Source organism: Quercus lobata, chromosome 2 (genome assembly GCF_001633185.2).
Source record: "Quercus lobata isolate SW786 chromosome 2, ValleyOak3.0 Primary Assembly, whole genome shotgun sequence".
In the NCBI taxonomy this organism is placed as follows: Eukaryota; Viridiplantae; Streptophyta; class Magnoliopsida; order Fagales; family Fagaceae; genus Quercus; species Quercus lobata.
In genome coordinates, this window is record NC_044905.1 from 13,768,335 (window position 1) to 13,784,428 (window position 16,094).

The 16,094-nt window shown below is 36.3% G+C and overlaps 2 protein-coding genes across 2 annotated transcripts; one reads left to right on the top strand and one right to left on the bottom strand.

The window, feature by feature from the left end:
• Positions 1-1,835: 1,835 nt before the first annotated feature.
• On the top strand, positions 1,836-7,766 carry LOC115974604. The gene is made up of 2 exons (XM_031095023.1): positions 1,836-2,204; positions 7,138-7,766. The coding sequence occupies exons 1-2, from the start codon at positions 2,092-2,094 to the stop codon at positions 7,343-7,345; spliced, it is 321 nt and encodes a 106-aa protein (XP_030950883.1). The 5' UTR covers positions 1,836-2,091; the 3' UTR covers positions 7,346-7,766.
• Positions 7,767-8,097: 331 nt separating this feature from the next.
• LOC115975174 (lysine histidine transporter-like 8) lies at positions 8,098-12,983 on the bottom strand. Its single transcript, XM_031095868.1, has 5 exons — positions 12,547-12,983; positions 12,215-12,348; positions 9,321-9,754; positions 8,959-9,090; positions 8,098-8,734 (listed from the first exon to the last, which is right to left on the bottom strand). Exons 1-5 carry the CDS (start codon positions 12,900-12,902, stop codon positions 8,249-8,251), a joined length of 1,542 nt encoding a protein of 513 aa, XP_030951728.1. The 5' UTR covers positions 12,903-12,983; the 3' UTR covers positions 8,098-8,248.
• Positions 12,984-16,094: the final 3,111 nt, after the last annotated feature.

Sequence of the window (16,094 nt, forward strand, 5' to 3'; positions counted from 1 at the left end):
CGATTACCCTAAATACCCTTCTGGATAAGGCCCAATGCCTGGCAGAACCGTACTCTGCAGCTTTATCAAGTCATCCCCAACAATTCCGGGATTAGACTGATGGGACCAATGTCAGTATTTGTAAAGACTGACCCTACACGTGGACGAAGGACATCGAACGCACACTAGTATAAAAGGAGAAGTAAGTGAATCTAGCAAGTGAGAGGAAAAAAGGAGACTTCATGAGGAAGATCGCCAGAACGATCCATGCACAGAACAGAGAAAGTCCTCCGTTGGACAGCCGGAAAGGACCACAAGGGTCCTCGGATCAAGTCCGAGGATCCCATTCTCAGAGGTGGCAGTATGGCGGGGCTTTAAACGTTTAGGCCCAGTCCATTTTCCACAGGGATCTTTCTGAAATCCAGACCGGACCATCCCCCCGTGACCAAGCCCAAGCTTTTCAAGCCCACTCTCTACAAATCGTATTGTGAGGGATCTCTCCCGCGTGAACCCGAAAATGTCACTGGGCCGCGCAGGAATCGTGTCCTTACATTATCTATTAAGTAACCTCATTTTCTTCCTTTAGTTTTCTCTTCATTTTGGAGAGAAAACTTTTTGGTGGGCCCGGAAAGAAAATAACTGAGTTCCACCATTTATTTTTCTTCCTTTCCACCAAACCACACACACTCTAAAAAGTTTTCCTTCCTATTTTCTTTTCAAAGTTTTCTATTCACCCTATTTCACCTCCAAACAAACACACCGTTAACTCTATATATGAAAGCCCATGAGAATTGGGAAAAGTTATGACAAACATGCAATGTTAGTTAATATTTCATTAAGATATAGCCAAAATCCAATATCTCTAACTTAGACATCCTTGAGAGCCTAATTTCTTAGTGACATTGCTTGATTATTTGAAGAGCTAAGGTTTGAACTTCCATTCTCTATTGTTGTAAGCTAAAACGATCGAAATATCCAAAAAATATACACTACTTGGGCATCGAAGAGTCCCCTCCCAGCCCCTAGCGGATCACTTTGCAATTGTTACCCACTATTTTCCAAGTGTTTATGGATCAAGGATTGAGCTGTGCAAACAATTGCATCAAAATTTTGAAATGATTATATGAATAAATTTTTTTAGATAATTTTCAAAATTAATTGGAGACTTTTTTTTTTCTTGTCAAATTCACAATTACTAATACAAACACTTTAAAACAAAGTCCAACCAAAAATCTTTCATTTAAAATTGTTCAATAAATCCATTTACGTAACGTTTAAAAATAGTTCAATATGCTACAATTCCACATCAACAACTCTAAGTTCGAAATATTGAATGATCCACATAGTCAAAGTAGTTCACCATTCTACTTAACTTAAGAATGAGTGAAAATTAATAATAATTCTTTGAGTAAAATATCTAAAGTTTTTAAATTGAACTCAACCATACGAGATGGTATATCTTGTTTTGGGTATATATGTCATCTCTCTCACAGTAGGTGGGTCCTACAAATGTGTGGGACCCATCTGCTTTGAAAGAGATTACATATACACCCAAAACAAGATATAATAACACTGGTTTTGTTGCATTCGTCAATATAATAATGCAGCCGAATTCAATTGAGAAATCTGAGATATGAAACGAAAAGAAACGTAGGATGTGGGCTTAGTTCTCTATTGTTTTTCTGGGCCATATTTTTCTCAGCTTGTTTTATCTTGTAAGCTGACAAGTAGGACTGAAAACACGTTTGTTATGTCCGGAAATGTTGGGCCAAACTGTTTAACCTACCAGCCTATTTATTTATTGGTTCTGAAAAAAAAAAAAAAAAAAACAGTAAAGAACTATTTTTCTTTTGGACAACAAATTTGAAACTAAAACAAAAACAAGAAAAAAAAAGAAAGAAAAAGAGAGAGAGTTAGAAGTGAGAGAAGGTCCACCTAACTAACCCTCAGGCCCCAGCTAGCCAGCCAACCCGACTTGAACGTTGATGCCCCCTCTCTCCGTTCCCCAATTCCATCGTTCAAATCGTCGTTGGCTCTGCTCAATCCCTATTGTTGAATTAACTCTCTCAGCTCTAGAGAGAGAGAGAGAGAGAGAGAGAGAGAGAGAGCGCCATGATAACGCGATCGAATCTGGCGGAGCAGTTGAGGGAGTACCAGATTCGATCCAAGCACGACTGGGCCTCCGTCTCCTTCTTCTCCTCCACCACTAACCTCCCTTCTTCAAGGTATCTCTTTTTCTTTCTTTTCTTTTTCTTTTTCTTTTGCGTTACGTTTCTGCAATTCTTGCATAGTTACGTTGTTTTCTTGGCTCATATTTGGGATCTACTAGCTAAGAAATCTGGTATAGAGCTGATTGTTCCTTTTTAATTGCGTTTCGAATTTCCAATTCGATTAGGGTTTTGGGAATTTGGGGGTCGTTTTATCAACGGCTTTGAATGTGATTGAGAACTTTGATTAGAAATATTATGAAATTGGACGTGGAGGAATTAGTTATAATTTGACCTTTTAAAGGTTGTGAGGTGGATTATATGAGCTTTCTGTTTTTTCTTTTTGATGTGTTTGTTTGTTTCAAAATTATTTCCTTTTTATTTATTAGTTTTTTTTTTTTTTTCAGAAAATTATTGCATTTATATTTATTGCTTTTTCAGAATTATTATTTTTTGAATATTTTTGGTAATTATGGTCTGGAAAATAATAATTTATTTATTTGACCTGGGATAAGAAACATATATATCTAAGTGCAATACAAATTCAATCCAAATGGGAAACTGTAATTTTGAAAAAAATGATAATATATACATATACACACAAAAAATGTAACACACATTCCATACGTGTGTGTGGTATCTTATGAAGCACAGACACAGGCACGAGTACGGTTATTGAAAAATTATAATATGAAATGGCCAATACAACACCAATATAACACGGGTACAACATAGATATGACACTCTAAAAGAAGTGTTTGTGCTTCCTAGGTGGTATCTTGAACTCTATTCATAATACATCTGATGGGGACCTTTTATCAGCTGATCTCAGTTTGTGTCATAGAAGCTTCTTGTTCTGCCCTGGATGATTGTGTTTTCACTGAACTATTTTTGAGATTCCTTTCAACATTCGGGTTATATTAAGCATTGAAAAAGTTTTTTTTCTAGGCAAAATTGTCCACTTAATTTGAATGAAGAGATTTTAAAGTCATAGACACGTGGTGGACTACAGGCTACAGTGATTGTGGGTGAAATGATGTTTAACATTGTTGAATGAAGAGAGAATGGAATTTGTTTTTGTTGGTGTCGGTTTTTAATGTAGGTTCTAATCTTGGTACTTGATGGTAGTTTTTTTTAAGTAAGTTTGGCCCAATGGGGATATTTGAATATTTGCCTCCGCTTCATGAGACATGGTCTATCGTGCGACACCCCAGGGGTTGTAATTGTTGGTAGTCTTTCCTGAGGAAGTTTTTAGATTTGGACCATCAAGATTTGTAGGCATTGGCTATCATCAGTATGTTTGATGAATATCTGTTGGAATCAATAAAAAATGATCTTGTTGTGTAATAACTCACTGATTCGAAGTTTTGAACTAGAAAATAGTAAAGACAAAATAAAGAACATGCACACACAATAAAGACCAAAAGTTACGTGATTCAAAAAAACTAGCTACCTCCATGAAGAGTGAGATCTAACCCACTATATTCACTCAATCTCTTATGCGACCACCTCACAACAAAGAATCTGGCTAGGATTACTCTCTCTCTATTTCACTTTGTTCTCTAAGAGTATTCTCCTCCCTCCATTTGGGGAGGACCCTTGGGTAAAAGCCTCCAAGCCCTTTACATTACCTATATACAAGACTTTAAATCCTATTCCTTGGTGCAGAATAAATTGGTTTCCTTCCTCACAAAGAAAACCCCAAATAGCAACCAAGTCAACTTTTCTTCCACCCCAAGAAAACCCAAATGGGCAACCAAGTTGATCTAATTTAAAAACAAAATTTCACAATTGACTCAAATACCATCAAGCAATCTTTCTTCTTTGTTGCGATAGCTCCACTAGCAAGCTTTTTTCAAGCAAGATGATCATCATTTGCACAACAACAACCAAACTTGCACATGCCTATATCGACCAATTGCAAACTGGTACAAGATCTCCTGTTGAACTACACTAGGATAAACCATAAGTTTTGATACCATTTGTTGTGCAATAACTCACGGAGTTGAACTGGAAACAATAATGACAAATAAAGAACAAGTACACATAATAGAAACAAGAACTTACATGATTTGACGAAGTGCTTACCTTCATGAAGGGGTAGATCTAATCCTCTATATTTATTTTCAACAAAAATTACTAGCACTTGACCCCTCACATAGCTGCCTCATAATAGACTCTTTGGCTGAAATTACTCTCTACATTCCACTTGATGTTCTTGTAAGAATTTTCTCTTTTCACCGTATTTAGTGCCCTTGGACCGAAATCACCAAACCCTTTATATAAGACTTCAAATCCTTTTCCTTGATGAACAATAAATATCCATTACTTTTTCATGAGGAATTAACTTTCCTTCCACACAAAGAAAACCTAAAAAAGGTAATCAAGTCAACTTTTCTTCCTCACCAAGAAAACCCAAATGAGTAACCAAGTAAAAAAACAAGAATTTGGGACAATTTCCAATATGTCAAATTTGGGGTGGGCAAATGTCTCCAAGTTCCTTTTTGGCTTAATTTATGGTGTTGGGATACAATCCTGAAGGATGCTTTTCCAATTTTGTACTGTATAGCTGGAAATAAAGAGACTTTTGTGGTTGAAAATATGATTTGGAATGCTGGGGTTCTTCACTGGGATTTTTTGTATGTTAGACATGTTAATGATTGGGAGGTAGGGATTTTTTAGTTTTTTATTGTTCTCCTCTACTCCATTAAGATTAGACTGATTAGTAGGGCTGAGGATGACTGGATATGTTGGATCCCCACTAGTAGTGGTACATTTGAGGTTAAAATCCTATTATAGGGCTCTAACTACAAGTCACTCCCTTTATTTTCCATGGAAATGCATTTGGAAGGCAGGGTGTTTGGTACACCCATTCAAACATATATTTTCAGTTTTTAAACAACATTACACATATTTCCATACACCTTTCACCCACACGTATTTTCACACATGTTTTCAAACACATGTACCAAACACCTCCTAAAGGTTCCTTCTAAGGTAGTTTTTTTTTTTTCCCCACATGGACAGCAGCTCAGGGACAAATTTTTACCATGGGGAATCTTTGAAAGAGTATATGCCTTGTAACCCCAAGGGGTGTGGCGCATTGGTTAGGCGAAATCTGGGACGAGCCATGAAACCCGGACGTCTTGGGTTTGAGCAGCCATGCGTGCATTCACTCCCTTGGGGCCATCAGACTGGGGGAATTTAATTGCCCCTTGAATTATCCTAGGTACAATTGCAGGAAACTCCTTGCCGAGGGCCTGTGCACCCCTAGGATTAGTTAAGTATCTGCTCTGCATGCTTGGTGCCAATCAAAAAAAGAAAGAGTATATGCCTTGTTGATTGATGTTGCATGTGTGCGCATTATGGGGACACTGTAGACCGTTTGTTACTTTATTGATACTATGTGCATGATCTGTGGTCTATGGTGTTTTGTTTGTTTGGAGCACAATGGATGATGCCGAAGAAGGTGGTGGAGTTGTTGGAGTGCTGGCTTTGGCAAACATCATTCTGCTGATGTATAGAGAGCCATGCCTCATTGTGTGATGTGGACCATTTGGAGGGAGCGAAATCTTTGGACTTTGATGGGATTTAGCATTTGTCTGTGGAATTAAAATTGTATCTTTTGCAATCCATGTTTGGTTGTGTTGGCCACTTTAAGTGGCCAATCTTTTTCTACCATAGAGGGACTTTTAAAGTGGCCAATCTTTTTCTACCATAGAGGGACTTTTGGATTTATTTTATTTTAGTTGAAGTTTTGTTGTATCCTTAATACACTGCTTGCGTACCTGGGAATAGTTTTCTTTTATTTTTGAATAAAGCATTATTACTTATATATATTATAAAAAAAAAAAAAATTCCAACATATCTAAAACTAGAACTGAAGACATGTGCCTTGATTTCAACATCGGAATTGGTATGGTATATTTGGCAAATACTTTTGTCATGTCAGATATTGAAAACAAAACTGTTGCCTTTGTATGCTTCCAAGACAACTTGGTTTGTTTCTTTGAGACCTTATGTAGCACAAACTCCGTATTCTTTGGGGGTGAGGGCATTGGGATAGGTCGTCTGAGTGATTCCTCTCAGTTTTTGGGAGAGATAGTGAAAGGAAGTTTGTTGCTGATCAAAAGATAAATAATATCAATCATTTCCTTGGACATTGGCACATTGTGACCCTGCAGTTGAGCCAAGTGAAGATGTTTGTTTTATTAGGTGGGCAGGTGGGCTAGTTGTACCATTTACATAAAAAAAAAATGGTTGGCAAGTTGCAGACTCTAATTATATTTGGGATTGAGTACTTATGTGGTTGGAGAGGTACTCTATACGTGAACTAGACATATTTGAAAGCCTTGTAAATATTTATTATCTTGTTGGTCATGGTAGTTATATTGTGTTGAATTAGTACAACTCTGTCTCCTGTATGCCTCATTTTTATTTTTATTTTATTATTAAGCTCTAAACCCCAAGTAGCACAATGTTGATTGTTTGTTTGAATGATCATCTAGGCCCTTAAGTTCTTGCTTCCTATTCTCATCAACCTCTATTAAGATATAAATATGTAATGATGTTCATGATTCAGGTTAAACCAGATTCTTGAGAACAAGTTTTCTTTGACTTCATTTTAAGTCTGTTCTTACGGAAACTAAAATAATTAGGGGAAACAAGTGTATATATAGGATGGCACATCTAGCATCATGTGAGAAATTGAGCATTATTGATCATAATTTTATTGAGCACCTTGTCTTGAGCAACTAATGAGTTTGATAAATTTCTCAGTAGTTGGATTTTCTTGATATATTATTGCTTTCTGGATGAGTTTCATTTTCCTTTTGGACTTATTGCATGAGTCCTTTCAATCTCTTTTTTAACTGTGTTCTGTGGATCAGTTTATGCAGTATAACATGACTCCTGATAGTATCCTGCTTATTCCCATTTTCTATGGATGCAGGGTGGATGTTGTGATCTTTGTAATATGGGAACTTGTTATTCTAGCGTTCCTGGTTTTTTCAGCAGTTTCTCTGTATTTTAGGCATATGCAACTCGCATTCATTCTAGTATGCATCACAATGCTATTACTTTTATGTATGAAAGTTACAAAGCAAGTGAGATTGGCCAGGAAAAAGAAGCGAAGGATGCTTCTTCCATTGTCAATGTAAAACTATATGTAGTCGCTATCCTTTTTTAGGGCAACCCAACTTTGTTGTATTATTTTCTTGATCATTGCTGGTCCAGCTTCTTTTTGGTTATTGGATGATGTATTCGCTCCTAAAGAAAGTTGATCAAGAATATAATGATGTGTTGCTTCCACAATTCAAATCCAGATTTATCTGGTGCCCTGTATCAGTTCTTTTCGTCAGATAGAAAGTTGAGGTGTTATGATTTAATAAGAGTTCTAGTTGTAGTTACAACTTCCTTCTGCTATTTTTTGCTGTATACTGTATACACGGTGTAGTCAAAGCAGTTACTTCGTAAAGTTCATTTATTTTCCCTGTTGAGTAACACTATTGAAGTTCCATACCCATATGTAATGAGACGACTGCTTGTTTTATAAGATAATTATATTCGAGGTGGTTGTACTTTATGATTGGTTATTATAATATGAAAATAGTTGAGAAAGATTTGTGGCTATTCACTGTAATTCCTCTGGGAGAGAGCACGCCGCATTTTTTGTAGTGGAAGTTTGAAACTAAAATTTCCCAGCTAATGATTGCATGGAATTGGTAAGGAAACCCTGCAATTGGTAGTAGGTCATTGCTGATTTTTTTTATTATATCTCACATAGTGCTTAGTGATGCAAGACGTTTGATTGATGTTCATTTGGGCCATAATAAGAAACACTTTATGCCATCAGGCCATTGGCACGTAATTCATTACATGACGAGTAAGGAAGTGCATAGACACTTTACAATCATCCCAGAAAGTTACACGAACATTGCTATTTCTGCTTATACACACATTGGTGGCTCTGAGAGGCCTCTACCACACTATGTAGTAGGCCAAGAGGTCACTTTTGAAATCAAGAACAAGGTTTAAATTTCATACTATTCCCTCGTTACTGCTTATTGGGGCTTGAAGAAGCGGATCTCTATTCCAATGGTCACTATACCCCAAATTGCTCCACTGAGAACTAGAACGCTGAGAACCATTCCCAAGACTCCTAATGCCCAATTGAGGAACCAAATTCCACTATATTTCTGGGGTTTCTTGATCAGTATCCACATGAAACATGGATATGCTAAGGTGATTGGAAGCGCAACCCCTCCCAGCAATCCCGCCAAACTTGGCAAGAATGGTAGTGCCACTGCAATGAAAAACGCAAGACATCCAAAGAAGGCGCGGAAACCCGAGCGGAGCCACCATGGACAGGGCTTGTTCCTATTGCTAGTATATCTCGCCTCTAGATTGTCAAAAACTGGCATTGCATATATTTGGAATGAACTTAGACTGTTAATCACCACGATCAAGCTTGTCAATCCTAGGAGAAATTTTGATGTGTCATCTCCGTGATATTTTTGCAAAGCTCTTAGCATCCCTCCATCTGGAATCTGGCAATAAAGCAGAATTAGTTTAGTCATGACTGGTTAGTCTAAAAGAAAGAAAGAAAAAAAAAAAAGATGCTTTAGTGTTTGAAGTTTGAACTTTCAACAGCAGCCAAAGTGTGCCAGCAGTGAGTCAAATCACGAGCTAGCCATGTTAGGTTTAAGCTCGGGCCCGACAAGAATGTTCTGAGAATTGCACTGGAAGACAGCAAAAAAAAAAAGGTGCTTACTAAATTTCCATAAGCCCAATAGCCGCCAATTGCTATTGGAAACAGACACATTGCGATGATTACATATGCATACTTCACTCCTTTCCACATTGGAACACGGGATGGGTGCTTCACGCTGGAAGGCATGGTTCCCTGCAATCAATGACAATCAGATTACTATAGCAAAATTTTCCAAAATTTATTATGCTAGTAAATAGAAACTACTCTTTGGTGGCGTGTATAGCAGTTTGTGTGCAATAAGTTTAATCCATCTGTAATTATGTGTTTTACGCTCAAAACATGGTCAAATAAGTCTATTCAATCCTGTTTGTGAAAAAAATGTAAAGTGTCCCAATTCCCAAACATTTCTTGGGTTAATTTACCTGTATTTCAAGGACAAGATTGTGGCCTCTGAAAGCGAAGGCGATTATCCCAAGCGCATTAAAAATATTGAAAAACCTTCCCACGTTGAATTTTGTATCCTGTGGCTGTGGGTCATAGGAGACGGCCATGGGCCTAGTTTTGTTTATAGAGACCACCCATATGATAGTGCAATAGCTAATGGCAGTGATGGCTCCGATTAGGGAAACTCCAGCAATTGAATTCAGGTTGGGAAGTTGAGCTAGAACAACTGCACAGCATGTGAAAACAACGTACCACTCTACAGTTGAGAGTGGACATACTTTGCATGCCTCTCCACAAAGGATTTGGTAGAATATTTTCATGGTCCCACCTCCTATCATGATTAGTGTAACACAGGTCCCACCTGATAGATACATGGTTGGAAATAGCGCAAGCAGTTTCCCTAGCTTCTCACCTGTTTTATTTACATACATTGATTTTAGAAAAATTTTAGTTTTTCAACAACAAAATGACAAAATAAAAGGAAAATAAAGAAAATAAATAAAGCAACTGATGTCTTCCACTCTTTATTGTCAACTTATTAAGTACATTTTACTATTTATGAACTTAGAAATTCTCTTTCTTTCACATTATTGCTTAATTAGGTGAGCTACAAACTTCTCAAAAAAAAAAAAAAAAAAAAAAAAGGTGAGCTACAAACTTTTTCAACAACTAAAGAGAAGAATAAGAAGAAAAAAAATTCTACCAAGAGAAAAACAGAAAAAAAAAGGGGTACTTTTTCATCACATTCCACATGCAGTGATGTGTAAGTTTAAGCGTATCACATACAACGACAAGAGCTTTGATATGATATGCATGGTACTGCTCAAAAATCATAACAAGTGGCAGCAACATTATGGTTCTGATGATATGTGGTGTTGTGGATCCTTTTTTTTTTTTTTTAGTTTGGTCCTACAAAATACTTTTTGAAAAGGAATAATCGAGATAAAATTTGAAAGATGTCACTGATAAGCAGCAGTGATGTTTAATAAATCAATACCTCCCCATATCTACTCCAAGATCAAATTTGAAAGATATCACTGTTAAAAACCAGTAATGTTGATAATCTGTCTGTCTCATCATCTATCAAATAAAAGAGCTACTGTTTAAGACATTTATAAATCCTTTATCATCGGATAGGATCGAAAAAAGGAAAAAAATTGATGGACATTATGTAATTCCAATTAAGTTAAAGTTCGTTTGGGAAGTTTGTTAGGGGAAATAGGAGTAATAGAATATAAAATGAATATGTAAAGTATATTCTACCTATTTATTGTGTGAAAGTTTAGTAGAAAAGAATGAAATGACTATATATGATGTAATTCCTATAAATAGAAACAACTAGAAAAGGTACATCATACCATTTTATTCTTTTAACATCTATCCATTATATATCATTATGTTCTTTTACGATTTATCCATTTTATTCTATTTCATTCTTTCATATAAAACAAATGGCTAAATATAAATATATTATGTACATTCACATTTAAGGATCAATTTGAATTGCACATAATTCATCTTCACTCATATGACTTATCATAAAAAAAAAAATTATATCTTCATTCTTATTATCAAGTCAAACTTGAAAAATTCAACAGTTTGTTTGCTTCGGTGAAAAACACTTTTTTTTTTTTAAATGTGTATGTGAATGTTTTAATGTTTGGTAGACGAAAATATGTAAGTCAATTAAAATTTTTTTTTAAGGTCAACTTAAAACAAACTCAATGGAATAGAAAATGTTTTCCAATATTTAGGACTTGTTTGTTAATGTAGTTTTAAATTGCACATTTTCAAGGTACATTTTTTAAACTTCATTTTTTTTTCGTAAGTGCAAGTTTTTCAAACAACCTCATTTTCAAAAGGTGAAAAATAAGTTTTAGCAAAAGTTCCCTCAACATCACCACAAATAAATTCCACATAACAAAAAAAAAAACCCAATGGTAATTTTTCTCTTTTCGCAGACCAACCGTTAACTGCTTGTTGACCATCATTGGCCCATTGTTGAATTTTTCCTCAAATTACTGAAATTAGTTGTTTTCTCACTTAATTTTTGTATAGATTCTGAATTTGGCTCTTCTTTTTAATTTGAGACAACCGCATGGCGCCAAAAATAAAAAGGATGATTCTATTTAGGGCCTGTTTTAATTTGTACATGAAAGTTTTTGTTCATAAATTTTTTTGAAATGATAAAAAAATATTAATAATTTTTTGTGCGTGCCAGATAATAGAAAACATTTTTGGCTCCCCCATCCCAAAAAAAAAAAAAAAAAACATTTTTGGCTCGTTTTCAGGGTTTGCAAACAAATACAAGAAAAAATAGTACAGTTTTCTAGTTTTAAAAAAACTTTTTTTTTTTTTTGGGTCAAAACAAACAACGAAAATACAATTATTTCAACTCGCATGGGCCTAGGCCTTGTCCATATAGACAAACCTTTTTTAAAACTTACTGTAAACAAAACTCCTGCGCTATATAGCTTTAACCTTTTTCCAATAGAGTCTACTAACAGTCTAACACAATTTTTTTTTTCCCAATTATTAATTAGATGACTTGTTATAGTCAATATATAATAAAAGTGATGTTAAAAATCAACTAGTAATTTTGTTACAATCCTAACAGATCACATTAGCAATTGTGAAAATATGTTGTGTCATTAGTATTGATTATATTGATTTTTATCAAACTCGGATGCAAGGTGCTGCATATATATACTATTAAGAGTTTGGCTTTTCTCTTGTGCTCGTGTACCAGAGGCAACACAGATATGACATGTATTCTAAAATGATCATATATATTGGCCTAGTATCCCGTCTAGTGCTAACATATGCACTGGATGGAACCCTAGCCTAGTAGTAAAAATACGATGATGCATACCAAAAGCCTCCATACAAAGGTGGAGATATCGGCTGTAGCGTTTGCCAGAGTCTGATTCATGTAGTTGAATCAGTAACCACAAGGTGTACATCTGCCATGTGAAAGCAAGCGAAAGACATGTGATCCCCCATGTCCTGCAATAAAGATATATAGGAGCTTTCCTTAGAAGTTAAAGCCGGCACTAAGCCACACCAATATAAAAATAGTGGCAACTTTTTGATAGATTATAACTGGTTATATGTCCTTTTTATATCTACTAATCACAATCAACCAGAGTTGTATGTATTTTTTTTGTGTTACTAGATTTTTAATAAATATAAGATATAACTTACCAACCAAGGGTTTTGAAAGCTAAGGGAAGAACAAGGGCTTGAACCCCGATTCCAGAACATAGTGTGTGAAATGCTGAGTAGTAAGCGTTACCGTTCCTTGACTCCGTGATGGGTAGCCAAGCGTCCTGTGGGTCAAGCTTGGTGAAGTGCCCAACTTCTTCCAAGTAACCTTGCATGCTTATAATGGCCTTTTTCATAGGGCTGGCTAATGGAGTACTCATAAAACGGGAAACAAATGGACTTTTAGGGGTCTTTGGTAATGAATCAGGAAGTGGTGACCGAGTCATTGAAGGAGTTTCTGCCTCTCTCCCTTTCTTGGTCACCGGGCTCATGTTCACTTCCACAACTTCACCCATAATTGCCGACAAGCTAGTAATACAGAATATTTATACAGATTCACTCACTCTCTATAATGTTACTGGTGTACGAGAAAAATTTGTAATGGTTTGTGATGTCAGTGATTGAATATATATAGAGGGAGAGAGATAGAGAATCTGAGGGGGATCGAAGGATGTGGATGCTGAGTAGGTCAGGGGTGCCTGGGAGGCGTGGAGCATTACGAGGGCCAATAATGACATAAGCAATAAAGTAGAACTTTGACTGTCCCTACAAATGCTTGTGGCTTCTACTATCTACCATAAAGAAAGCACACCTTATTGGAGTTTCGCACTTTTTGAACTTTGTCCAGTTTAAAAATCGTATGCAGCAGCCACCCACCACTGTAATCTACTTTTGGTAGATTAGAACAGTTTCCTCAACAGTTCCTGTAATATACTCTTTGTCATATAAACTATAGCATTCCCATCATTTGCGGGTGTTGGCGTTTACTTCGATGCTAAGATTAAAATTATATTTCAAGAAAGTTTGCTCGGGGGATTTGAAACTGTATCTTTTGATAAAACTTACTAAAAATTATATATTTTAATAAATACAATGCAAAAAAATTATTGGAAATTATACGTATCTAAGAGGTAACTTTGACCTTGAAGTGATCTTAAAAGTGAAATTTGACTTTGAGTTCCTAGGTTTTGGGTTTGAAATTGCCTTAACGAAGAGTATGTTATCAAGGTACAATTGCATGATACTAATTTGAGCATAAAAAGCCTAAGGAGAAAATATTTTTTTATGAAAAACTATATAATACTCCTCACATGAATAGCAAATCCTACTTGTAGGAAGGGCGGTGGGGGGAGGGGCTAGCTTCGTTTAAGAAAGGTCCCAATGTTAGAGCAATTGCATCAGTTCAGTTAAAATTCTCTGTTTATTTTACACTAAGATCCTATTTTATTTTTTATTTTACACCATCACTTTTCTAAAACACCAACCTCAGATTGTCTATTCTAAAAATTTATTTCAATATAAAATTTATTTTTCATCATTTTTTATTACTCTTTCCTTTTCTCTCCACCTTTCTCACAGCTACCACCACTAGCCACTGCCACGACCACTAGCCACTGCCACCACCACCACCACAACCAATACAAGACATACAACAGCCACTGCTACGGCCACCACTATAACCACCACAAGGCGAATAACATCATATCAGACATGTTGAAGCAAACCCCAACCATGCCTTACACCCATAGCAACACAAACAACAAATCCAACGAAATCTCAAATCAAATCCACCATACCCATTCAAATTTCATATTCATAGAAACCAAATACATTTGAAATCAAAATCTAAAAGAAGCACGTGCAAGGAACGTCATATCTTAACAACTAAATCTAAATCCCTAAACCCATAGGTTAAACAAAGAGAATCTAAATCCCCAAACCCACTAATCAAATAAAGAGAAAATAGAAGAACATCAATAACCATTACTGTAAATCATCGTGGTTGTGGTCGTTGGGTTCAACTGTCACTAAACTCGGTGCAAAGCAAATAAAGGGAGCAAGATTGAATGAAAGTGGGTGAGATCGGAGAGGCTTTGCGGTGAGGAATGAAGAAAACCACGGTGGCAATGGCAAGTGGTGTGCGGCGGTGAGAGAGGACCAGCTATGGAAGGTTTGAGAGAGGGAAATTGAGAGAAAAAAGAGAGTGAGTTTCTGAGATAGAAAGAGAGAGAAAGAGACAATAGTGAGGTTGTGAGGGTTTCAACACAGGGAGAGAGAAAAAATGAATAAAATATTATGGCAAAAATGCAAAACTGACCCTCTAACTTTCAGTATTTTTTTTATTTCAGTTCTTTAACTTTCAGTTTTGTCATTTCAATCATTTAACTTTCAATTGTTATCAATTTGGTACTCTGTTAGACCTTAGTTATCTACTGCCATTAAGTGAGCCAAAACGATGTCGTTTTGGCTCTTTTTTTTTTTTTGTAATTAAAAAAAATTAAGAAAACTGTTATTAAAAAAAAAAAAACCATTCATTTTTTTTCTCATTTTCTCTCTTGTCAAACTCTCTCTTGCTTTCTCATTCTCTATCTCTCTGTCTCACAGTGCCGTGGTACAAGGCCTCACCACCGCCGCCGGCCTCCTCCCACAACCTCCTTGCCACCGCCGGCCTCCATCTCTCTCTCTTCGTCACTCACTCCACCAAAATTTGAAACCCAAAGTCTCATACCCCCTCCCCACTCCTCCACCCTCACTTTCCCTCTCCCTCTCCCACACCCCCAGAACCATAAACCTCTCAACCAAATGCCACTCCTTTCTCCCCCTCCAAAACGACGACGTCTTCGAACTCGAAGAAGAACTCATCATTGGCGACTATGTCGTATTTGACGACCTATATCTCCAAAATGACATTGAAGAAGAACCCTAAACTCCCAAACCAAACAAAAAACACAATAAACCCATTTCAGAAATCGAGCTCGAGAATCTAGTCCTTGAAAAGTGGAAAGAGGTTTAAGCTGAGATTAACATAACAAAGAAAGAGAGGTGAAAGATTGCTCAGGACTTGGAGTTCGGTGGCAAGGAGGTTGTGGGTGAAGGCCGGCGGCGCGGTGAGGCCTTGCACCACGGCACTGTGAGACAGAGAGATAGAGAATGAGAAAGTGAGAGAGAGTCCGACGAGAGAGAAAATGAGAAAAAAAAAAAAAGAACATTTTTTTTTTTTTTTAAATAACAGTTTTCTTAATTTTTTTTTTTAAATTACAAAAAAAATAAGAGTCAAAATGACGTCGTTTTAGCTCACTTAACGGCAATAGATAATTGAGATCTAATGGAGTACCGAATTGACAACAATTGAAAGTTAGAGGACTGAAATGACAAAACTGAAAGTTAGAGGACTAAAATGAAAAAATGCTAAAAGTTAGAAGGTCAGTTTTGCATTTTTGCCAAATATTATTTACAAAGCTATAGTAACTGTGTATATTTACACGGTTACTGTAGCAGATGTGTATATTTACAAATTTATGCACCTACTGATGTGGGTAGTTTTAGGAGAAAATGTATAAATTTGACCACTTTTGTATTATACACACACTAGTGTGATTGCTCGTAGGCCTATGAAAGCCTCACCCAAGGATAAGGCTTGGGGAGACGATATTCGACCATTTTGAACCCACAAATTCCTCAAGGTCTTGAATCACAACTAACCTGAG

Excerpts from the sequence above, each read along its gene's own strand:
- LOC115974604 (XM_031095023.1), top strand. The coding sequence starts at position 2,092 with ATGATAACGCGATCGAATCTGGCGGAGCAGTTGAGGGAGTACCAGATT. Across the intron at positions 2,205-7,137 it reads ACTAACCTCCCTTCTTCAAG|GGTGGATGTTGTGATCTTTG; the intron begins GTATCTCTTTTT and ends CTATGGATGCAG.
- LOC115975174 (XM_031095868.1), bottom strand. The coding sequence starts at position 12,902 with ATGGGTGAAGTTGTGGAAGTGAACATGAGCCCGGTGACCAAGAAAGGG. Across the intron at positions 12,349-12,546 it reads GCTTTCAAAACCCTTGGTTG|GACATGGGGGATCACATGTC; the intron begins GTAAGTTATATC and ends TCTTTATTGCAG. Across the intron at positions 8,735-8,958 it reads ATTGGGCTTATGGAAATTTA|ATTCCAGATGGAGGGATGCT; the intron begins GTAAGCACCTTT and ends CTTTATTGCCAG.